This window comes from Falco rusticolus, chromosome 12 (genome assembly GCF_015220075.1).
Source record: "Falco rusticolus isolate bFalRus1 chromosome 12, bFalRus1.pri, whole genome shotgun sequence".
Lineage (NCBI taxonomy): Eukaryota > Metazoa > Chordata > Aves > Falconiformes > Falconidae > Falco > Falco rusticolus.
In genome coordinates this window covers 8,952,804-8,979,163 of record NC_051198.1, presented here as the reverse complement: position 1 = coordinate 8,979,163, position 26,360 = coordinate 8,952,804, and the positions used below count along the sequence as shown (strand labels likewise).

At 42.0% G+C, this 26,360-nt stretch overlaps 1 protein-coding gene across 1 annotated transcript in view; it reads right to left on the bottom strand.

The window, feature by feature from the left end:
- PCSK2 (proprotein convertase subtilisin/kexin type 2) overlaps positions 1 to 26,360 on the bottom strand; it is a 107,568-nt gene that overhangs the window by 77,756 nt on the left and 3,452 nt on the right. Inside the window, exon 2 of the mRNA XM_037405791.1 lies at positions 8,667 to 8,771. Within this exon, the coding sequence (XP_037261688.1) occupies positions 8,667 to 8,771 (105 nt within the window). The remainder of the gene's footprint in view (positions 1 to 8,666; positions 8,772 to 26,360) is intronic.

The window sequence follows — 26,360 nt, the reverse complement described above, 5'->3', positions numbered from 1 at the left end:
TGGCGCAGAGCCTGGCTGGGGGCCTGTAGCTCATGGTGTTCCCCAGGGGTCAGTGCTGGGTCCAGTCTTGTTCAACTTATCCATCAGTAACCTGGATGAAGGGACAGAGCACACACACCCTCAGCAAGTTTCTGGCGATACAAAACTGGGAAGAACGGCTGGTACACCTGAAGGCTGTGCTGCCATTCAGCGAGAGCTGGGCAGACTAGAAAATTGGGTGGGGAAGAAACTAACGAAGTTCAATAAAGGCAAACATAAGGCCCTGCACCTGGGGAGGAATAACCCCACGCAACAGTACAGGCTGCTGCTGACCTGCTGAAAGGGCAGCTCTGTGGAGAAGGACCTCGGAGTTCTGGTGGACAATGAGTTGCCCATGGCTAGCGGTGTGCCCTGGTGGCCAAGAAGGCCAGTGGGACCCTGGGGTGCATTAGGAGCGTGGCCAGCAGGGCGAGGGAGGTGATCCTCCCCCTCTGCTCTGCCCTGGTGAGGCGCATCTGGAGCACTGTGTCCAGTTCTGGGCTCCCCAGTTTGAGAGAGGGAACTGCTTGGGAAGGTCCAGCAGAGGGCTAAGGAGATGAGGAGGGAACTGGAGCATCTCTCTTACAAGGAAAGGCCCAGAGAGAGCTAGGCCTGTTTAGCCTGGAGAAGAGAAGGCTGAGAGGGATCTTATCAATGCATACACATCTCTTAAGGGCGAGTGTCAGGAGGACGGGGCCAGGCTCTTCTCAGTGGTGCCCAGTGACAGGGCAAGGGGCAACAGGCACAAACTGCAGCACACGAAGTTCCTTCTGAACATGAGGAAGAACTTCTTTACCTTGAGGGTGACAGAACCCAGGCACAGGCTGCCCAGAGAGGCTGTGGAGTCTCCTCTGGAGATGTTCAAAACCCACCTGGACATGACTGTGCAACCTGCCGTAGGTGACCCTGCCTTAGCAGGGGGTTGGACTAGATGATCACCACAGCCCCCTTCCAACCCTGGCCATGCTGTGATATTTTACATTAGGACTGTATTGCACATCACAAATACAATATACATAGTCCAAATATGAGCCAGTATTGCCACACTTTATATCAGGAATTCAGACCCAGAAACTGGGAAATTCTTCAGCAGATGCTTAACACACTCTGCAGTGGACTACTGTGTCAACCTACGTGACAGCTTAAGTATCTGAGTAACTCTAGGCCTCGTTATTTTTTATATCAGAGTTATTTTTATTCTTATTACAGAAACTAACTCCTATGCAATAATTGTAGTATCTCAAAGAGCAGTGGAAGTGCTTTACAGTTGGAGTCATTGTTGGTCAACTATGCAAGACATAGCTGGACAGAGCTTTCTGTCAGCAGTTAATCCCCATCGACCCTTGCTGGGCACGTATTAGAGTCTGCAGGCCACTGGCATCAAGAAATGGGACTCCCTGAGATTCAGTTTTCAAAAAGCAATCACAGGGAATTTAGCAGTCATTATTTACAGTGACAACAGCCACACTATGTGTCCAGTAGAGTCATGAACTGAATTTGCTACTTCACTGAATTTCCAGTATCTTTTGTTTGACGTTACAACAATTTCATGGCCTAAAGACTAGTTTATCCTTCATGCTCCCAAGGCACAGCAGTACCCCCTTACTTCTGTCAGAGCACAAACAGGGCAAAGTAGTGGGAAACTTTTTTCCTCACTTACCAGACACCTAAATCTCCTCTGTGCAGCCCAGTCAACTTCTTGTTTGGAATGACAAAGATCATACAACACATGTAGCATATTTCCGACACTTACTCATTTTTGTCCTACTGGCTTTGTCTTTCCATATCTGAAGTGCAGGTTGAATTCCATCATCCCATGAACTGACACTAATTGCATCTGACTTTAACAGTATGCTTTAATCTCTGCTGCATCTTCCTTTTCTTCTTCTCAGATAGCCCCACTCCTGAACCTGTACATTTAAACAGCCACTTGCCAACATCTGCAAAGGGTCTAAATATCATAAAGAAAATTCCTTCATTTAAAAGTTAAATTCTCTCAGTAATAAGACGTACACCAGATCAATTATCAGATGGTTGATTACATATATCTGACTAGAGGTTCCTCAAGAAAATAGTTGGGTTTTTTTCTTGTAATGCTTGCCAACCAACTTCATTATGACTTAGAAATCTGCAAAATGGGCCCTGAGCTGTATGACAAAGCAAAACAAATTGAGTTCAAGATGCTATCAACCTGAAAAAAAAAAGTTATTAATACAAGAACAGGCCTCCCTGTGTCAACTGGAACAGACTCTTGGCACCTCTTCCTCAAATACACTGGGTAAAGCATAAGACAACTTACACCTGAAAAAAAATAAACCAGGGATCCATTCGTGGAAGACTTTGACTCTCTTCTGCACGACACGCTTCATTTTGTCAGTATGACTGATGACAGAAATGCCTTCCGTTCTTGTTTGGTGAACAAGCTGGCAATGCATCTTCAACCAACAGTGTTTGAGGGTGGCTGCTTTTTTTTCAGCATTGGAAAGAAGACATTTCCTCTAATGAGTTTTCCTTGGCTGTTCAGTATTTATTACAGGTACTTAAGCAGAGCTTTTATTACTTATGTTCCATTTCTTTCCAAAAGGATAACACCAATGCTTGTGTAATGCTGCCCTATAGTCTCATAAAATTGATAGCAGCTCCAAACTTTTCCTGGGCATAATCCTACCAGCGTGCCAGTCCCATGATAGCATATATTATGGCAATGCTAAATAGGCTTCACTGGGAAGTCTGTCACCTCTACCATCTGCAGCATGAATCTACATAAAAGAGCTGAAAACACGAAGAGTTTTTTATCCTGCTGTTTTCTCCCGTCTCTCTGTCCTAACATACACATGCATACCTCCCTGCATGGCAGAATGGCTGGGGGACCCAACGCCTCCCCCTAAGATGTGAGGCTGGGTAGCAAGTCCTGGGCATTACATCCACTTTACATAATGTTTACCCCCACAGAGGCTGAAAGTTTTGTATAGATCTGGGGTCACCGCTGTGGTGAACTGCATGGAAATTATTCCCTCTACCCACAAAGGGAGTCAACAGCAGGATTACAACAGTGCACAGGTCAAGTGCTGGCCCTTTCCTACAGGGTGGATTTTGGTATTGCTGCCCCTTGCTTTCAGGAGCGAGCCAGTTTTCTTCTCAGAGGGAGGAAGCATCTTGAGATACCTTCCAAGCTTTGATCAGAAACTTATCAGGGAATGAAGATCATTAGCGCTGGTCAGGAAGCTGAGAAATCACCACATTGTGCATGGAGCAGGAGTAAAGATGCCAAATGTAGCCATTTTAATAAAAATGACAGCAAATTGCTCTTATTTCTATGTTCCAGGCATGGAATTGCCTGTCTCTGGTACTAGAAGGCTGGAGAAATAGGTTACAGCTCCACAGCATTTAGAGAGCATTTAGATAACAAAATCTGCAAGGAAAGCTATAATGGCTCCTACCCCCTTGCAGCCCCAGGTCACCGCACCGTACACTTGCTGGCGAACTGGGGAGAAATGAGGACAACTGGGTTCTCCTGATCTTACCAGGAAGATTTTCATTTTTGCAAATGGAAAATCTGTGCTGGCATCTAAGGGAGCGAGGCAAAAGGCTCCACCTTTAACCCATCTCAAGCCTGTCATTAATGCTGCCAGAAATGGCACTGACAGTTGACTTACACTGCATCGCCAGCACTAAGGGCTGCTGCTGGGTAAGTGGCAGTGCTCTGCCCAAGCTGCCGGCCCTCCTTCCTCCTGTTAAAGGTGAACATGCATGAAATATCCAGCTGGCAGCACTTCCACCTTCATAGGTTGCCATGGTCTGACCACAAGCCAGTCATGTTAAGGGGCATGGGAAGGATACAGAAGAGTTTGATTTATTAAATCATTTACAGCCCTCTTTTCTTTCCATGTCCCATGACACAAGCAATGTGGAAGTACTGTTAACCATGGGCACCTAGAGACTGCGCCTTGAAGAAGCTACAGTTCTGCCCTCCCCAGACTCCTGTACCAGCTCGGGTATCAGCCAAGTCTCCTTTCTTAATCCCTTTCTGCAACATAACAATTGCCATCACTGGGATGTTTATTTCCAAAGAAGTCATCAACTAAGTGCCAAACTCACTCACTCTCAGTGGAAGATTTTCATTTCACCTTCCTCCCTCTGCACATATATATTTATTCCCCCAATACCAACACAGATGCACTCGCATATAGATACCAGTAATGGGACTCAACTCTTCCCTGTTTATTAAAGCCTCTTTCTTGAGCGGGATTAATCTTGGCAGCTGTCTGACAGGAGAGACTGTGTGGGAGGAAAAAGGTTTTATCTAAAACTTGAAAGAAAGCAAAATAATCTTTGAGAGAACCAACTGTGTTTCAACTCTTGCTCCTTCAGTGAGAGACTATTTACTAACAGAAAATTCTCAACAACAGCAACACTACGGAAGCATTGCTCTGAAAGGTAACATAATGACCATGTATTTTTTCTTTCCTTTCACTTACGTGGCAACTTTTCAAAACATTTATTAATAATACAACTGAGTCTCTCCATAGGAGGCTAGAATCTAAGTTGGTTTTGAAAGTCAAAGCGAAGCAAATCCCCTGGTTTTCTTTTAGCAATGGTGGAACAGAAAAGGTCTCCACTTCCCACGCCGCCTCTACGGTACTTTCTGAGACAGGAAGCCTAACAAACAAGGCAGTGTGAAATATTGCTGTATTTCTAAGTTACTCTTCCAGAGCAATCACACTGATGAAACATACCACTGTTTCTCATAATGAAAGTTTGCTCTTACAGAAGCTGTATTTCCCCTGGCTCGTACAGCTGTCTCCCTTGAAAAAGGTCACCTTGCTCCAAGGTTGCATCCTGACCTGCACTGGGAAGGCAGAGTGCTTTGATGTCAATGTGGACGCTCTGCTTCTAGTCTCACCAATCTACCCCTGTGCTTCTCCATGTCCTCCTCAGCTCACGGGCTGGCTCTGTGCCCAAATCACTCAACTATTTTTCCAGCTCTGGGCTCTTGTTCCAGCCTGTCCCACTTATTCTCTCTTCACCTTCACGCTGATGTCTGGTTCTATCCTACACTGGCCCCTCATTGGCTTTATGTCACTCGGGGCCCTTGCCCCTTGCTGTCACCCTGCTGCTTCCTCCTCCCAGCTGCCTGTGCCCAGGGGCCATGGCAAGGAGTGCCTCCCTGCCTGCAACTCCAGGGCTAAGCACAGCAGCTACTTAAGTCAAGTTCCCCAAGGCAAACCAAGCCTAATGGCTGACCTTTCGGTCTGAGAAATTTCAGCTGAAGCAATTAACAGATAAACGCAGACAAAAATGCAATTTTGCACGGCAAATGCTGGATTTCTAGCTGCTATGCCTTATCTCATTAAAAATTCCAGCTTTAACATGTAAAAATGTTAGAGACTTCTCATCCTGCCCCCCACTCCAAATCTATTTGGCACCAAAGGCACACATGGTAAAACAACAATATACAAGCACACCTGGAAATCATGGGAAGTTGCAACTGATGCAAAACAGTTGTTTCTGAGCAAACCTCTCCTGGAAGGTTCTCTGTACCTCAGAGAATTTGATTTAAATAACTAAACAGTCTCCATTTGAAGCAGTTCACTGTGGCATCTGCCATTCTGACGCAAGGATCCCTGAGAGGATGTCAGTACAGACTGCAAAAGCCACGGTGCTTCATCTGCCTGCACTTTTCTTGAACAGTTCAATAGCACGACACACTATTTGCCACTATTACATCTGCCTTCACCTGCTGCCAGTGCTGCTTCAGGCTTCAGCAACGCTGATGTATTAATGCCAAATTGATCATATTTGAGGCTGCTCTCCAGAGCGCAGGTTCAGTTCTTACTGGATTCTCTAGGAAGGCACCTTAACGCTCCATTCCCACCCCTTTGACAGCAATGACGTTTATCACACAACTGCTCTGTATGTTTAGCATATCTCAAAATTATTTTGGTAAAAACAGAATAAATTTTACACAACAAAGCTTTTTCAAGCATTTTAAAAGACATGCAGAGCATGAAAATGATGCAGTAACCTGTTCACATACTGCTCTGCCATCTATCTCCCCAGACTCTTGAAAAACTGACATGGTTCCTCAAGGGACTTACTTGATTAAAGAACATTAATTAATTGAGTGAACATCTGTGCTGTTTTGCAACTAATAATTAAAATTAGCTAGGAATTGTAATCTCCTTAAAAGTGAAAAGTATACAGAAAAACTGCAGCCCACCTTCTCACAACACTTGGGTAGGGATAAGCAACTACAGCAGTCACCATAATGGTTCCCAAGAGATCTGTACAGCCCTGCGGTGGAAGTTTGCTTCCTGGCTAGCCTGACAACAGGAACATTTTATTCTTGGCTTCATGCATTAACATATTAACCATGACAGTGCTGACATTTGTTGCTAAGTAAAATTGAATGTAAATGGTCTAGAAAGTTGCCATTAAATTTAGAAATTATTTTTGGAGTTTGAAATTAAGTACTGTCAACACAACTCATGTTTCCACTTATCTGCAAATATGACAGGAATTTTAATGACTTCTCCAAACTCCAGATATAAAACAAAGAAGGGAAATAAAAGTAATTATTTTAATTATTACAAAACTGTATTACAAAAAGCAACTGACCTATACGGTATCATAAGAGCTCAAGGACTATCCAACAGGACAGAGTAAGTAGGAGGGCTAGACAAGAAAAATGTCATGTTACATGTGGAAATGAAATGTTGCTTCCATCCCCCTTCCAGCCACCAGCATAACCACTAGGTCAGGATACAACCAGGATCATCCTTTTCCTCACATGGGTGATACTCTTAGTTATTTAAACATGGGGCTTTATTCCCTCAGATCAAAGGAAGGAGCTGAGGAGAGCTGCGCTATTGGTATGCAGCACCAGGAAGAAGTGGAGATTAACAGCAAAAATGGGATTTCATTGCATGTGACAGAAGCCAACTAAGAGTTTAGAGACCGCAAATATCAGATGACTGTGAAACAGAGCGTCTTTGAGCAAGAAGGTAGATTCATTTAAGCTGTTCTTAATAGCACTGCAGACACTTGGTTTAGAGGTAGTCAATGCAAAAGCCAGTCTGGAATTATACGGGAGTGCTCAGCCATGCAATATGAGACTGCAATGAGAATTGGTGGATTCTTACAAGTATCACAGATATTTGTAAAATTGTCAGAGGATTATTTCCAGTATAGTCACCTGCACAGTGACTGTACTCAGTCACTGGTTTGCAACATACTTAGCTGTATGCTTTTTCAGAAATGGCTTTTAACAACAGCAGGTGGTTCAGGGAAATGAAAGACACCTCTCAGGACATTTCCTTAGCATCCGCTAATTGTGGATGGTTTCTCAATGGTTTAGTCTCCAATCCCTGCTCGGTAAAGAAAACAAGGGAAGTCTGAGAATTTCTGTGCAAGGCAGGTTGAATGCGTCTCTTCCTTATAGCCCCTCACCTGTATCTGGTGGAAGCTTTAGAGAAGGGGGCCAGGAAGAGGTACCTCAGAGCACTGGAAGACCAGCAGCAGCCTCAAGGAACCTGCCAGCACTCAGCATCCCAAGATGAAGTGATGGGGCAGGCAGCACCTGGAACCTGTGTAGTTCACTCACATGGCTACCAGCTGCAGGAGTGCCCAGCCATGTGGATCCCAGTTTGACCTGGGCCCAGAACCACTTGAATTTTCTGTAGGAAAATTAAGCTGGGAATTCATCAGACCTTGCTTGCTCTGGTGTCACAACAACAGTGACAATCTTATTTAACCTATTTTTCTTTTCTTCCTACTCAGTTTTTCATTTTCATAGGTGTTCCAATACCATATAATATCTGGCAACAGAATTCTGTCTGGAATAAAATTGTTCCCCCCTCTTTTTTGCTCACAGTGTAGAGAGTTTAAATCCTACTGAAGGATTAAAAAATAATCTATTTGCTGTCATGATATCATTCCTCAGGCTTATCTACTTTCTTTGGGCAGTAAATACATTTTTTGTGCTACCTGGCCCCATTCCAGCCCAGTATTACACTGGTGTAAAAACTCTGAAGAACAGAAAAAAGAATGTGCTAGTGCCAGATTGTAGCCTTCTGCAAAAGGGGCCTTAACCTTTCATCTGAGGGGTTTATGCTTCTGAAAATAGAGCATGCCATTTGTAGGTTGCAAGCAAAAGCCTCTGAAAGAAATACTGAAGTTTGACAACATACACTCTCTTAGCGTCTGGTGTGTAAGCTACTCCCCAAGAAAAAGTCCCCAGTGTGACTGAAGAGAAAATGTCATCGTTCACACCAAAAGATATTCTGGGGTGGATAACCCACAGACTAGCAGGATGCATGGTGTGGGGTGGGGCAGGGTGACTGTAAGATATACCCTAGATCACCCCTCCCCAGAGCACAGAGTGCACCAAGATGCCCTGGAGACTGTGGCATCACTGAGTCTTACTGGAGACAGCATACACCTCAGAGAATGTAAGTATTTGTAGTAGTGAAATAAAGATAAAAGCTGGGGCCGTCTGGGAGGTGTGCGCATACAGCAGTTACAAAGCTTGGAACAAGCATGGGGAAAAATGCATACTCATAACCACAGATTTGATCATCACCTGGTCTCATGAACAATAGTCTGTGTCACAAAGATGACATGACAGGTGCACGTAATGAGTCACTTACCCTGGAATCCTTTTCCAGGTGAAGCTTGTGTTGAAGACTGCGTCTTCTCCTGGCCTTGGCAATGCCATTGTGATAAAAGAAGTATCCAGTATCTAAAAAAGGGAGCTGAGGAAGAGAGAAAAAAACATCATGAAGCTATTGGCTACTAATAAGGATGACATGGAAAACTTTTACCTGTGAAGAGACTCAGGAATCTAGAGTAAGACTTACAAAGAGTTACACCAGAGGACCCAAATCACTCTTGAGAACGTCACTCTATGTTACTTTTGAAAAGTGTGCCCACAACACTGAAGTTATTTGCTACAGGTTTACAACGCGTAACTTCACTTGTACACACTTCGTACTACCACCTGATGTTTAAAGTCAACAGTGCCAGTTTCTGAAGGGCTTCACAAATCACATCAAGATTATTTCCTGAAAAATCTACAATAAAAGAACAGAATGAACCACAAATTATTTGAAACTACCACAAACCATCCTTCAGCCATAAGGCGTTACACAAGTGCTTTTCTGAGCCATTACAATGCACCCGAGCTGATGCTGTAAGTGGTAAGGCAGAAGCAGAGTGACTTCCACTCAGAAAAATATAATATATGGAATTTCTTCTGAACACCAGCAAACAGAACGTACAAAGAACTTTAAGGAAACAGACAGCTCACAGTGTCCAGCTGGGAACAGTCTTGTATAACTTTACTGTCCAAGACATTCAGGCAGCAAGCAAACAACTCCTGAGGGCTTTCCAGCCCCACCTGAGGCAGGTGCCAGGGAAGGAAGATGTATGTCTGATATTAAATGCACCTGTCTCCACAGGACTGGCAGAGAGTGACTGGAAGGCTAGCAGACATTTAGCTTTGGGAAGGCTAAAAGACATGGTATTAGGAGAATAGCATCTCACTTCTAGCAGTCAATTATAAAGCTCCATTTGCAGCTCAAATTGTACAGCTTTTTCCTCATTCCAATTAATAGGAAGATTCCAGTTGAACATTTAAATCTAAGCAAGTAACTGTCTATTTTTAAGCTATGCTTGTCTTTGTAAAAGTTAAAAAAATTTCTTGTTGGGAAGTCATATGTTAATGCTGTGAACATTTTGACTTCAAAGGTTAGACTACCCTGTATGTAAAATAACTACTTAAAAGAGATACTCCAGAACAGCCATGACAGCCCTGTTCCTCTCTATTTTATTATCCATACTTCATAACATAAACCTCTTAGCAGGAGTTCAAAGTTCTTTACTGAAAAACTGTGACTGACATCTAGATTACTCATTGTGAAAACCAGGGCTGGATAAGGGTAGCAGGATCTCGCTGCCATAAAACAGTTTCCATGCCTGTATACAGGTATGCATAGTTCACAAATACAATTTTCATTCTATTAAATTACCTTCTGTTTCATTAAATCTATCAGTACATCTGGTGTGGTTCTGCAAACATGTTTTAGCATACATGTGGAGCGGTATAGGAATGGAAATTTCACAGTGAATTCTGGAAGTTTAAAATCTGGTAACTTTCCAAAGATGAGTATGTGAGTTTTGTGGGTTTCTTTTTCTACAAATTCTTTTTTTTATGTTAATTGAAACATTTAATACCAATGAAATAAAAGCATTTCGTTTTCACTTTTAAAATTGCACCGTGTATGACACATAATATATAAATGCAAAGTAACTTAAAAAAAAAAAAACACCACAAAGCATTCTGTTCTGATAGAAAGACCTCTTTTTAAGTGTATATAAAAGGTTAAGGAGATTTTGTCAAAATCATTATGGTTCCTTGGAGCTGATTTGCAGGGCTGACTGGAGAGCTCTTCTGGGCAAATAATCAGATTTTTTTGCATGAGCTCCACATGCATGTGAAGAACAGAACAACTGAGGCAGAAGGAAAAATGAGGCTATGAAAGCTCAGGGCAGTGGCCACAGAAGTCTCCTATACTTCCTATCTACCCCTCAGAGCCACAGATCTTAAGGCTCAAATTCTGTCTGGGTTTACATAACTTTTTAAAAGGAAATTTATGTTTAAAATGCCTGTATCTGACATCTTTACCAACTGGGAATCACGTTATTTCCATAATCCAGAGAGTTTGGCAATAGGTCTGACTGTCCAGGAAAAAGCCCTTCCCCACGTCAGATACATTACTCTATGCCTCAAAAATATGCAGGGGAAAAAAGCCCAAATAGCCAGATCAGTTACAGCCTGAAATCCACTCACTGTACTAACCATTGCCATCCATCGCAAACTGTGGTCCAATTACCCCTCTAATTCCCTCAGTGAAATCAGGCTATTTTCCTTCTATCTCAGTATCAACCATTCAAATCAATTCCGGTCAAACGTTGATCTTGATGTTCTTCCATTAAGGAAGATTCTCAGCAATTTTGAAGATATCGGCAACATACAGCTCGTATTCACGGTTCATTTTCTGTGCAGGGTTAGTTTCCAGTGCCACTTAGAATGAGGCAATATATGATACAGTAAACGTTTAAAGCCAGCGTATTCAAGGCTGACCATAAACAAAAGTAATTACAGTTAGTACAACAGTGATCACACTTATGGACTAAATTAATAAATTTGAGACTATTCCACTCTTTCCACAGATAATCCCAGTAATCTTTCAGGAACTCAGATATTTTACAATTCACATGGTTTTCACACTTGCTTAATGAAACTGGGGGCGGGGGGGAGGGGGGGGACACGACAACAGACAGGAAGGCAGCTAAGTGAGGCAGTACGTGAAATATTAAATGATCAAACATCATGGATTGTGATTAATTAATAGCAGAAACCAAGCAATTTGCTGGAATAATCTAAATTCCACAGTAAATCCTTAACACTAATGAATGTACACACAGGAGAAGTGAGATGCCAGCAAAAGGCCTAAAACATCACACACTTTGACGAGCATTTTGCCTTGAGATCTGACGACAAGCAACCTCTGAAGTGCCCCTGCTACCGAGCCAGTAACTCCTCTGCGGCAACCGAACGGCAGGACGCAGGTAGTTCCCAGCGGGGTTTACGGTCCCACAATTAGCTCCTCCAGGAGGCCTGCTCTGATGGGAGCTAAAGCAAAATAGCGAATAGCAAAATGAACAGTGCATGTAATGAAGCGAGACGAAAACAGAAGGGCTGCTGTACATAAAAAAACCCAAAACTCCGAAGGGTCAGCAGCGGTAACTACTGGGTATTATTCTCATTGTAAAGCTGGCACTGTACTTGAGTGAAATTCCTGTTTCAGCAGCAGCAGGCTCTGCATGTAGCATGGAAAAGTGATGCACTCAGCCTGGTGGCTCAGGTTCTTTCTGTAAGACAGAAAGAAAGCTTCCTGCCCTCAGAGAAAAATTAGCAATTATGTACGATAACTAATTACTGGAAAGCACCTGAATATTCAAGTGAGGATTATTTAGGGTTAGAAAAGGGTCTACTACTGCCTTGATACATAAATATGGTCCAATATGAAGTACAACTGAAAATCTCAGGAATTACAGACACTTTGTTACTTGCAATATTTGTATAAAATTACTGGTCAAAAATACACACAAAATCAGAATCACAAACACCACAGCAAGTAGAGCAAAATCTTATACATCCACCCGTCTCCTCCTTTTCTTTAGATTTGCAGGTTCCTTGTGGTTATTAACAATACTATCTAAAGATGAAAATCTTAAGTTTAACTTCCTTCCTGAAAAGGGTATGGACCAGAAAATAACTTTTAAAAATTCAGTGTTCAACTAAATGCAGGAAAGAAGCGTCTTCCATTTAAAGAGGCTTTATCTAGAACGCAAAATGGCTTGGAGGTACCGTTTGGTATAGAAGGAAGCAGGGAATGCTTCATATCATGCACAGTTTTAGCACCGATACCTCTGACTCTGAAGTATCTTGGTTGTTCTTAGACTGCTGCTCCACCAGAGAAGTCCAAGTGTAATTAATATTGAAATAAAAATAAGTAAGTGAAATTCATGGTTCCCAGCCTTTCTGCACTCTCCTCCTTACATCTGACAATCTTTTCCCAGAAAAAAAAAAAAAAAACCAAAAAAAAAGAATAGAGAGCAATAAGTTTACTCTGTGCTGTCCTTGATGCCACTCCGCAGGAAGAATGGCTGTAAATAACCAGCTACAATTCTCCCCTGCAAGGCATTGCTTCTGGGCAGTCATTCCCTGGTGCTGAAAGGGAGAGGGGGGGGGAAAGAGACACAGTCCACTGCTCAGCCTCCAACCACTGATCTGCTCCAAGAAAGAAAAATCAGGTGTAAGGTAGCCTGTTCATCACCAGCACCTGACCTAGGATGGGGCTGCACACACAGCTCCCTTGGAGCTGAGGGCTCCCATTCCATTTTGCCTACTTGACAGAGAAAATCAAACTGCCTTTCTTTGTGGTCTTGCCTTGGGCAATACACATGGTGGCAGTAGATGTAGTTTTGCCTGTCATAAAGCAAAGAACATCGGTATCAGCTGCAAAATGGTACAGGGGTTTAAAGAAAAGAAGCCACAGAAAGACTCAATGCAGACGCTGTTCTGCATTCTAAAACAGCAACACTGGGGCCACCTTGAGCAGAGGTAACGCTGAAAACAACTGGAACAGCATCAGTGTCATCTGACCAGAAGAACCTAGCAATAGCAAAGTTATCACAAAGCAGCAATAAATGCTAACAAAAAAACCAAAAACCAACCAAACAAAAAACACAGTTAAAAAAAAAAAGTTGAATAAAACTGCCAGTGGCATCAGGTATTTACCTGGCTCTCAGTGAGAGGTCCAGCATTCACAGCCTGTCAACTAGTTTTAAGAGCGGACAAATGCAACACAAAAATAAAGAGGAATCTTGGTTCCCAGGCTTACCTTTAACATTAGATTTTACTGACTCACCTCAGGGTTCTCTCTACATACCCCTAACAAGCAAATTATGGCGCCCACAAAAAGCTTAAGAACAGATTGGATTGCCCCCTCCTATTTTAACAGGACTGATGCCCAGTCTCGCCACACTGTCTTTCATGCTACATCACATAATGCAGCATTCCTACAGTACATCACTAGCTTTTGTGCATCATTTCCAACGACTTCTCCCTGACACTGTAATGTTCTAAAACTGGCAATGGAGGCTATGGTCCATAACAACTTTCTTTTGAGCAAAATAATTTAGAAATACAAGTAGAGGATGATTTATAACAAGTTACCCCAGGGTTGCCTCCTTTGATCATCACCAAAATCAGCATAAACAGATCCATCAGTGAACAAGGTTCACAGAAAGCTCTCATCCAGCCAGGCTGACAAAGACCCTCCTCAAGGCTCTTTGCCTGCCTTAGCATGAATATGTGGCCAGGCACGCAAGGGTTCAAACAAACACTGGTGCTAAAGAAACCCTTTGTCTGCTCTGAGGAAAAAAAACAATATCTATTCCCCAAAAGAAAAAAAAAAATAAATAAAAAGATACTTTTTTTACAAAGTGTAACAAAAAGCATCTCTCCCCCACTGAGCCCAAGTACAGCTCCTGCCTTTAAAAGGGGCCATAAATCTACACAGGTGAGCTCTTTCATCCCATTACCACTCAGTAATTACACCAACGGAAAATATGACCCAAACCTGGGATAAGTAAATGTATTTGGAGCCTTCCCGGGCCCCACAGGCCTCACTCCTTCAGCTGCCATTACTGCTGAAGCACAACAAAGTGCCTCCCAGCAGAAATTAGAAACCTTTTAGAAACCTTTTCATCCCAGTTTCACCAAATGCACCGAGGATGCTTATAAATATTCAATATGAATTTTTAATCTCTTTCTCTCATTTTCCCTCACCCCAATTAGCATTAGAAATCATTTTACTTTTAAATACACAGATGGGAGCCAAGTCTGAAGTCAAAGGCATGCACTCGCTATAGCAAAGAGAGCCATGTAAGAGGAGAGCCAGCTAGAAACACAAGCAGCCCCCGGCATCAAAATAACATAGAACAAAGCACGAACAGGAAAGGATTAAGTCAAACATTAGCAGAGAAATGTGAAATAGCACAGAGGAGTAAAGCTGTGCCAGAGCTTACCCAACTTGAAATCCAGTCCACCACGTCCACGCAGCCCCAGGCAAGGATTTCACACTTTCATTAGTGTGCTATAATTACTCTGAAGGCTCAGCATAAGGATCTCAGGTGAAGCTAGAGATCTGCACAAGCTCCAAACGACCCTGAAAGACTGACACAGCCAGGTCCAGGTCTGAGCGTTATAACAGTCTTCCTAGCTCATTACTCGTTGCACCTGTGTCTTATTCAGCTGCGTCCACTAAAGCCTAATCTGCTTGTCTTGGCAAATCTGGCAGGTGGGTCTGTGAGCCATAGCTTTAACACTCCCAAAATATAAATCTCATATTAAAACATCATCAGAAGACAATCCTTGTGAAATTAACTTATTAACACACAGTACAACGTTTCTCCTACAAAATAATTCAGAAAAGCCTCACTTACGCAAGTACACGTTTTCAGCTGTGTTTCATATACACATCCAACCACCTCCTAACGGAAACAGGTGATCGTAATAAGAAAGGATTGTGACTACTTGGTTGAGAGATCCAGAAGTCAATGGAAATATTGCCATACACATGGTAACAGGGCTACCTGTTATTGTTATTTAGGATATTGGTTATCCTGTAAGAACACGGCAACCTTGCTTAAAAAGTTCTATGAAGTCTTTCTCAAGGCAGCAGAAGCAGTTTCAAATGGTTTCTGAAAGGTTCCCTCACCCCCACAGTGTAATGTCTTTTCCTCTAGAAACAGTGTGAAGTCAAATGTGATATCCAAAGACTTTGAAGAATATAAGCCTTTGGATTTTATTTTATCCTAAAGGATAAAACAAAGCCTTTTATCTAGTCCCTCTTGCATGTAGCAACCATGAGACTGAACAGTCTTCCCAACAGCTGGACATGAGGAGTTTAGTAAATACAGGGAAGCAAATGGAAGAAATGGAACCAGTCGTTGACTGCTTTATGCTTACATGTCCAGCCTATCCATGTAGAATTCATCTGAGCTCCCCATACAATTCATGGCAAAAAAAAAGAAAAGGCACTTTCAGACCATGATTCATCTGACCTGTTTCAGGTGGCCATTTTAAAATGAGTAGAGCTGAGCCCCAGGAGCACCTCTTTCAGCCCAGGGACTATAAGAGCAGCACAGCTGTCTATGTTCAGGTAGATCAATTCTGATGTTACACATTTAGCTCTCATTTTCTCATCAGTTTTGTTCTTACATTATCTAACACAGTGCTTCCAAGCACTTACAAAACACTGTTCCATTGGTTTGGTTTCAAGTCTGCAATATTTGGAATTTGATTTGCAATTGGATGAATCATCCACGTTTAACGTTTTACTGTATTTATATCGCTGTTAAGTTTGTCACTGAAGAGCTTCATCCTGCAAGCACGTAACAGTCATATAAGTCATCAGTGCCAAGACTGTGGATTTGCTGATAGCTTTATCAGTGAATTGGAGAAGCCATCTGAGGCTTTTAAAAGAGTTATTCTAGTTTACGTGAATGGATCCGTGCAGTTTAGAGAGTTTTATCTGTTACTTCCCAGTAACCATAAAACCCATTATTGATTCTGCCACGTGCACTGTTGTATCTACTTTTCAGATTTGGAGGAGAATGTTCTTGCTTATACACTAGCACTCGCACTGGACTGTCTGGATTAATCCAGGTCATCATTACCTGGAGCAGGGGATTGTTACTGTTTGGCTGACAGCCTGAAGTGAAGGCTTAGCAACCATTATGTCCTCTTACATAGATGTTGAGGATCCTGCAAGAGCAGCACCTCAGGCAAGCCCTGGGCATCAGGAAGAATCCTGGAGCTCAGCACCCTGAAGTCACTGTGAGCATCTAACAGTTGTGTTGTCATTTTTAGCAGCAACAAATGGCCACTGGCAAAATGAGACAGCCCCTTCCAATCGTTCAGCTACACAGCTCCGTAACAACCACAAACACAACAGATAAACATACACATCATTTGGAAAAATAAAGTAAATATGATTCCATCAGAAGCTGAATCAATTAAATTTTCTTAAAACACATATCAGTAGCACAAAATGAAAACCTTCCACAATTTGGGAGAATTCTATTTATCCTGTCAAAAGAAAAAAACCACAAACACCAAAACCACCAAACAAACCAACTTCCCCCCGCCCCCCCCCCCAAAAAAAAAAAAAACCAACCAAAAAAACCAACCAGAAAAAGACCCCAGACATTCTTTAGGAACACTTGCCCCTAGGCTTAACTCTCTTAACTTGCTCATTTTAGTAGTGACTTCAAGGAATTGCTCCTCAACTGTGCAGTGTAAATGACATTACAGCCAGAAAGCCGGTCAGTACTTGACCCAGTTAGTTAACTGTCATTCATTTTACCTGTGACAGTCAATGCTTTAAGAATTCAGGGGGAAAAAAATGGATGGTACCGCAAAAGTGGCTTTGCCAGTTCTACAGTTTGTTACCACAGGCAAACAAAACTGCTCTTAAGTGCCTGTTTGGAGCACTGGGGCTCCTCCGGGTACCCTGCCACTCTTTCAAGGCTCTTCTGTGTTTTCAAAGTGTCTCCCAAGGTGATAATATTCTGTGAAAGTTTTCACACATCAAATAACCTTCTTGCCAAGATCATTCTATCCAGGACTGTTTCATTTGCTTTTTCCCCTTTCCGCTGTTGCTTTAAGACAGAGCCAGGACTAAAACTCACAAAATGTAAGTTTCAGCATCTTCAGAGATGCTTGGTAACGCCAGCACCTTCTAATACTACAAAAATCTCAGGCAATTACAGCTGTAATATTCTTGTTTCAATTGCCTTACATGTAAAATGGCACAGTCTAGTAAGCATTTGTTTAGTTATTTTATTTATTGATAGGATTCATGTAATTAATGTTTGCACAGCACTCTAGACTATGCTATAAAACTATGACTATAAAATGTCAAGTGCCATTGCAAACATATTAATGCATATATCTCTACATATATATGTATGCAATCAGGTACCTCTTTAGCAACAAATATTTAGTAAATATTTTAACATGTTTAAATAACACATGATGGAAATGTCTTCTTTGTATCAGTAAATTTGCCTTAGGGAAAACACATGTTATAAGAAATAGCTTGATTTAGTCAGTCCACAAATTTAAGTGACCATGGTATATTTCTAACCCAGCTGGATCAATACTGCTGACACCAACTAGCACTGCCAACAAAGGTCACTTTGCTTCACTCCCGATCTACACCCCACCTCTCCTTTTAAGCAGGTAACCAAACAGCTTGACTACTATTGTCACACAGGAACCTGGTGTCACATCAGCTTTAAAAACTCTGAGATAAAAGCCATGAGATAGAAATTTGCTGTTCTTAAAACATCATTAAGATGCAGTGTGCTGCAGCCACAAATTGCTAGTACTTGTATCTCAAGGAAGGAGAAGGGGCAAAACATGGCTACACACTGACATGCTGAACTTCAGCAGAAATTCAACAGAGCATTTCAGCATTATTTTTAAATCTATGTCCACACAGCAAAGCATGTAGGGCAAACATGTGCAGCTGCTCGGCTAACGTAGTGCCTAAAAGCAAAGTCATGAACTCAGGCTCTAATGAAGTGGTGCTATAAAAGCAGCTCAGACCAAAATTAGTTGGTTACTGACAAGAGCTACTCAAGAAAGGACAGAAAAGGTGAATTGCACTAATGCAAAGATGCTAGCTCTTACCAACACTTAAGGAAGATTTGTAGCTCTCTTTCTATTCAAAATATTTATCCTTTCCTTTTTTTTCCCCGTCTGTTTAATGCTAGGCTGCCAAGCAATAGCTGATCGGCAAAGAATGCTTCACAGGGAAGTTTCTGTTGTTAGACCACACTGAAGAAGTCTTCCAGTTCCAACAGGAGCAGTTAATTCCTAGTGAAAAGCATGTGCTTTGCAGGAGTGAAGCTGATGGGCAACAATTCGAAACAAAACTGTGACATTAGAGACAAACACACACACGTGCGTGCTACATTGCTTCTATCTTTTTTGCTAAACTTAAGATAGTAGACTTGGGAAGAGCAGGACAAGCAAGCTTTTAGAAAAACATTTTCAGCAGAGCCAAGCAAAAGAGAAATTTTGGGACACTGCTGTTTTCCTTACTTTTGTAAAGTTGCTTCACTCTGCTAAGAGAAAGTCACAGACTCTAATCCCCACTATTAAGAGATCAGGTCAAAGGCAAATTCTGCCATTACTAACGCCATCATGAACTGGAGAGAGCTCCTCTCGGCTCCAATACACAGCAGTACGATCATCACTTCGCAACAGAGACCAACTGCCCTGAGTGCCTGCAAGAGCTTCATGTTAGATGGAAGAAAAAGGATGACCCAAATCTGCCCCAATGCTAGCAATAATGATGAGAAAGAAAATAGCACCACCACCTCTCCCCCTTCTTCCCAGGACCTACCTCACCAACCCTTCAGGCAGCCGTGAAAGAAGTATTTTTACTGTTTGTTGTCACCAATTAATAAATGACATAAGTTTACTGTTGGCAGAAACTGTGGTCAATCCAGCATGTGCTGATACATTTTCTTGCTTTTATTACATCTGTCAAGCAAGGCAAATGTAGGTTTTTAATTAATCACTCAGCATGTTCCAGCCTTTAGAGCCTGGAATACTAGTTTCCCTACCAAGGTACAATATACTTAATATGAATCAAATATGTACAGTCAGGAGGGGAAAAAAGGGATTTTACAGAATGAAATTGAGTGTTTCAGTACAGATCAGAAGAAAGATGAAAAAAATCCACTTGCTTTTCTGTCTGGGTTTTTATTCTGAATCTGTATCTAAATGGTAGGAGAAATGGAATGTTTTTACAACTAAGAGAAAGAAGGAAAGTACATTTGCCTCTGAAGTTTTGGGGTTTAAACAGTAATATAAAAATTAAGAGATGGAAATGCTGTGAAGACTAAACTTCAGATGATGTCCTGATCCACAGCTGTCATTCCACCAACGTTAACAACTGATTTTTCCAAACCTGCAAATGTGTTTCAGTCCTGATTTTTGATACTTCACCCAAATTCAGAATTGACAGTTCCACTTAACAACTGGTTCAGAGTAACTTCTGAATTACTAAAATCATTTGAAACACAGTTCTAAAATTAACTGACAGAGGGAAGCATAAGGTCCCAGCTTCGCGGGACTGGTGCGAAGCTACCCAGCGTGGTTATAGCTAACTCACCATACCTTGGCTGCAGCTAAAAGCCTTGGTGTTGCACAGCAGGTGACAAAGACCGCGCTCACCCACAGAGCAGACTTCAGAATCACACTCCTTCGTTTTATTTGTGTTTCATAAAGAATGAGTAGGCAGAAAGGAAAGGGAGAAAAGTCATCAGGAGAGGGGAGGCTATATCCCACTCTTTCACTACCCACACAAGGAAGAGATTCACCTGTTTGGCCATAGTTTGATAACCCAATACCTGTCCAATGACAGCACAAGTTTCTCTACTTAACAACAGTAATTAAATAGATATTTGTCGGGTTTCAAGTTTTCACAGTCTGGTTCTATACTCTAGGAGAAAGCAGCTCTGACATATTACCATCTTACTCATCAGGTAAGCAAATAATCTAGTTCAGACATGAGTATCTGGGACACGCTTGCCAACTGGTTTGATGTAAACACTGAGGTCACTCTTTCCATTTGCTTTCTGTGGACAAAGTAGTTAAGAATGTAACATTTACACAGAAGTTTTGTTTGAGAAGGTAGGTAGTACACGACAAAGAACGTTACATCCCAGTTCACTCCTTGAGTAAGTAAACTAGAGCTATCACTACCTGATTTATTTGTCTATAATCCCAGTGTATAAATGGTAAGACTGGGCTAGCTCATAATTTCCTTTTTCAGGTTCAAGCTGCCACTACTTGTTGAACACTGCCAGTGTTCAGCTGAGTTAGATTTTTGAGCTACTGCCATAAATCCATGGCCAAACTGAGATTTCAGACGGGCTGATAAACTGTGTGTGGTGGCCATGCAGAATTTCACACAACACACCACCAAATTCAGCTCTCTCTGGGATAGCACGCTCTGTTCAAAAGCACAGCCTGGGATCACTGAGCTGAAATTAAATCTCCATTTCAGTAGTACAGGGTTGACCTTTTCAGTGAACTTAGGAGAGTTAAAGGTAGAACTTGCCTTGATTTACAACAAGAACAACACACCAGACTGCTTCAAGTTAGAGAAATCCTGTCTTTGAGAAATAGTCGAGCAGTTCATCTTCTTCCCACCAGAGGCCAAGGATGGATGGAAGCTGTGGGCTGCTCGCTGCAATATTTATAGCCACCATGCAGCCAGCATCCTGTAGAGACCTGACCCACTTAATTATCTGAAAAAGTTGGAAGAAAAATTTAAAAAACCCAGGGTTTCTGACAACTATGATAGCATTACAAGACAAAGGTAAAGTTTAGATCCATTAACCACAGCACTGAGTTTGTTACTACAGCTCTCACAGAAACTAGCCACCCATGCGACGAACTAGAACTGCACAGGAGGCTTTCCCAGGTATAATATTTTAGTAAGAACTGGCAGAACTTATAATTTGTTTTAGCATTTTGGCTTGATTTCCAGCTCACAGAATTTTCCATGAGCACAGACATTTCTCAGGATTTACTAATTGAAACTACCTACCAAATAAATTCTACATATGTTTCAGCAACTACTTTGTAGGTACTTTATTATAAGCATTTGAAACTTGAGTTGCACAGATTAATTAATTGTAATAATTCCATAGATGGATGAGGGAAAGAGTCTAGCTACACTGTAAAGTATTACTAGTACAACTATTCCAGTAAGTCTGATGCTCTTTTTTCCTTTGTTTTATTGCTGGGTGTGGTTTGTTTTTTAAATCAACATGGTCTTACTGGTAAAAGCTCTAGTATAAATGAAATTTCTGCTAATATTGTTCTGACTTGGAATGAGTTAAACATGTTGGTACTCCTACACTGATAGTAACAGTGCTGCAATTGGGTTTGTCTTCCAATTTTAACGTCAGTATAGATACAGCAGTAAAAGTTTCTAAGAGTGGGTAGGGTGTTACATCTTGTCATCTGTCACATTTTGTGAGAAAGATAGATGGCTATCATCCACCTTCACGCAATGGTTGGATCTTCTAAAAGATAACAAATTTGAGTACCTCAGTGCTTTTCTGAAGGAGCCAAGCCTAGCAGCACTCCCGGTCTCTGGGACCATGTGCCCACTAATAAACAAACGCCAAGGATGCTGCAGGCTCTCACATGGAAGCACTTCAAACTGGGAATGAACTGACAATGTATTTTGGTCTAGAGTTTTAATCCGGATTTGAACTCCCAAGCTACAAACAAAATGCTCTAGCTCATTTCCAGTAACCTAAACCATCTGGGTCTGGATGTAGGCATGACAATAGGATCTGTCCATCTGGCCTGATACCAAAAACCAAATCTTCAAGACAGGTTACTATTACAAAAACAGTTATCCTTTTGCTGCACAGGTCTGCAACCTAAGGCCAGGGGACAAATTCAACTTTAGTGTAGGTTAACAGCAATAGATACCCATATCGCCTCTTAGAAACGGCTCTCAGGCTGCTTTCAATACCTGAAAAACCTGCCTGGAGGAGTAAGAGCTTCAAGTAGGGCCACAGACAGAGCCACAGCATATGGGATCTCAAAGTTCAAACACATACAGGCAATTAATATAGCTGTATGTTTTAGAGTCCAGAAATAGCCTGGAAGTCATCTGCAAGAAAGCTATCTGGGCAGAAGCAAGGACATCCCAGACTGACAGCCAGGCCATACTAATGATCTCTGTTTATCTAGTGCTGATATTAAAGTAACATCTTTGACTATAAATTCCACGGCACAGGTCCAAAATAGCTAAGGAACTGGCAGACTTGAAGCGAAGGAAACAAAGCCAGAGATTTGGCTCTCCACTTGCCATCATGACGCTTTCACACAGAGATGTACAAAGAAGAGAAATAACCTGGGAAGCTGAAGCCACTCCACGCAATACTTTTCACAAAACTAGGAAAAGGAGCATCACCAGGGTTAGGAGACACAGCATTTCCTGCCATAAAATGTCAACAAAGAACTTGTGGCTGCTCTGCTGGGGGTTCCCCCACCTCGCAAGTAGCCTCTGGAGCAGGGGCTCTAGAAAACAAGTCAGGGGGCTGCTGGCTACTACTGGTTTCCACAGTGCCATGCCATCCTGAAACTGCTGGCCTGGGCGACTGGCTGCAGTCTGGTGGCATGCAGGAAGCCTCCGGCAGACAGAAGCCCAGGTGAAATGTTTCTGCTCCACCAGCTTTTGGAAAGTGGGGAAAGGAGCAGTAGGCACACCCCTCGGCATCCATGCTTTCAACACTGATGCTCCTCAGCTGCTTATGCCCTTCAGACGTCGAGCTACTCCTTGGAGCAGAAAGCTGTCCCTGGTGCCTTCATACCACACCACCACAAGTTTTCATCAGGCAGGCACTCGGGGCTAGACTGCGGGAGATCGGCTAGTACACACCACGTTCAGTTCTGGTGTGCTGGGACCACAACACTCTGCAAATGCTGTCCACTTCTTCGTATGTTTTCTCTTTCTGTTTTTCTCCTTGACACTGGCAAAGCTAAATATAACTGAAGTGAAAACAAATAACTGCACATCCTCAGTTAGGCTGCAGCATCAAAAAAAACAAGTGAAAAAAGAGTTACTCAGAGCGCATTTCCTGGGTCTCTACCACATGTTCAATTTTGCCAATGAGCTCAAGCAATATGGAATAAACAAAATTATAAATGCAGGCAGCTTTATAAATAGCCATATTTTCATATCTTTGTGTTTACTGAGCTGTAGCTTAGCAAACAAAACAAAACTTCTCTGTAAAGGTAAGGTTTAGTGTGTGTGTTTTGCCAAGAAACAGAACTACACCGTGTATTCAAAACAGTAATGGAGCAATTACAACAGGGAACTATAGTAGGGGAGTCTGACCTTGTTTTATGCTCAGATAATAAATGCTATGAAAATCTGACAAGGTAATTATTTTATACCTCAAATAGAACACTCACCACCAACATGCAGTTGGTTTGAGTCTCTAGTAGAGAAGCAGCTCTACAGAAACTGGGTTAGGGATGTACTTCAGCCTGTGGTTTACATTCTTCTTGTTGATACTTTACAGCTGTCACATGCATAAGTGAGTACATTTAAATAACAGGGCATTTTTTTTTTTTGTTCTGAGTTAGCCAGTTATAGTATTTCCTCCCGGGGCTGCACCTGCATCCAAGGCAGAACGCCTTGGATAAAATAAAATAAAATACCCCAAACCAAAAAAGCTTAATTTTGAAAGGAATACTGTATTTCCACATACGAGGCAAACTCTCTCCTAGCACAGCAAAACTCTTATTTAATTGCACTAACATTTCTCTCAAGTGTAAACAGGAGCAAACAGAACTTCCCAGTCTGTGCTGGGGGATATGCCCAGACTCCACCTGTGAGGAGCTAACAAGGGTCCCTCCCTGCGCAGATGGCTGCTCTCTCTGCATCTCCTCAATTACTTTCTTCCAGGGCTTTTCTGGAAAAGGGAGTTCTCCATCACCACCCTGCAGTGTGCCTTCCCACAGCAGGATCAAACTTTTCCTGCTAGTTAATTGCTTCTTCCCCCTAATTTAAACACACCAGCTCAGACTATCTCTTGGAAACTGAAGCATTCACTGTTATGGTGTGATGACCTATTGAAATCTCAGTAGTTGCACAATTAACGTTTGCATGGAATTTACTTTTTCGTATCTTAGAGCAAGATTGCAACATACTGCAACAGTGAAATCTAGGAAATTTAAGCTCTTGATTTCCTCAAGAAAATTACTTTGCATCTTCCATTTATAAGAGATTTTTCTGTTTCTTTAATAAAGGATTTCTTTTGCAAGCAAACATCTTTCCTCTAAGGCCAGCATAAAACACGAAACTAATTAATTATTAAATACGTCTTTGTGCATGGAAACAATGTAGTCTGAGGCTTGATCTTCAGTCCTTGGACTCCAGCGGGCCCATGTGGGGAGGCCTGGGCTCTCTGCCTCCCCTTTGCATGGGATGCTCCATTGCTTCAGCATCCATTTCCACACTGGTGCACGTCTGCACCCTCCGTGCTGCCTTCACCTAGCCAGAACTAACACTTTCACGAATGCCAGGGTTAGCAGCACGTGTGAAGATAACACTGGCACGTTTCTCTGTAAAGTATGGACCACCATGTATGTGCACAAATTGGCTGGTTAATATATACACACACAGGGTCAGCCAGGAGCCTGGCTAAGAATTCACCCTTCTTTCCTCTTCTTTGCTCCAAGCACAGGTATTAGGGAAAAAGGAACAAGAAACATATGTATCTATATAAATACACATATCAGCCCACATCCGCAACCAGCATTTTTTACATGCACAGAATCCCTTCTGTCCATCACAGTGCATTCCAGCCATGCAGAAGCAGAGCCTGGCACCTTAAATACAAAGATTGGCAAACACCTCTCCTGAGGTTTAGGGGCTGATCTGCACAGGAGGGGATTTTCAGGGCTTTAGTGCATGGACCTCAGGATGAAGATTTCAGGATCCCTGAAGGAGATCCCTGCAAAGAGCTCCTGAACCTGCAAACACATTTTTCTGCCTCCTGGTCTGCCTTCCACACCACGTAACTCCCACCTCGCAGGCTCCCAGCCTAGATGCAGAGAAGTGGGCTGCTGCAGCAAGAAATACACCTTCTTTATCTGTAAAGTTTTGCTTTCTATAAGTCTGTATTTATGCAATGTAAAAAACCTCAAAGCTCCCAATGTTTCATCCAGAAATTCCTGGTCAGCTCCAGAAAGCTTGGTCCTCAACCAGCAGCCTCCTAAGCAAAATTGGGAAGCACAAAAGTCGCAGCTGTAAGAGGTAGCTTGAGTTTTGCAAGATTTAGAGGGAGAGGTGATAAATACGCCAAGGAAAAAAAAAACAGACCAGCTTTGCAGAACATAAAATTCTCTATGTTTTTAAATCCATGTTTGGTTCTTATTTTAAAATCTAATTGCTTAAAACCCTTCATCTCAATGCTACCAGAAGTGGAATATTTAGCTATTGTGGCATTGATTAGATTGTCTCAGTGTTGTTGATGAAATGGAAAGAGATGTCTAAACTCTGATCTCCAAATAGGAGACCTTTCCAAATGCTTCTTCCAATTCCCTGTGTTAGAAATTAATTAAGAGTTGCAAGGCAAGGTCAGAAAGCAGCTTTTTTTCATCCTGCATTAAGAAACGCATTCTAGTGGCAACCATGCCATGAGACAAATAAAAGGAGGAAAAAAAAAAAAAAGTTATTCCTTTTGTAGTTCTCACAATCTAACATGTAGCTATTTAGGGGGGGATCCTCATGACTCCTGAATGCTCAAAGATGGTAAGGCTAACCATATTATGAAAATAATATGCTTTATCACAGTATCTGTTTTACCAGTAATACATAGAATCAGTTTTGGCAGGTACAAATGGATTGAAGAATTGCAAATATATATTAAAAAAAAATAATCAGAGAGCACAATCAGAGTTACAAAGAGGTCTGTATTCAGGATTAATTCAGGGAAGATTGAAGAAAAATTGACCTGTGTTTTTGAGATTCTGTCTTGTGTTAGGATCCTAAATCTAAACACAGGTGTCTGTTCATGTAAGTATGAGCCCTTCTTAATCAATTCATCAATCACTGAATTTAGAGTACACATTTTAGCCCACCTGAAGTCTT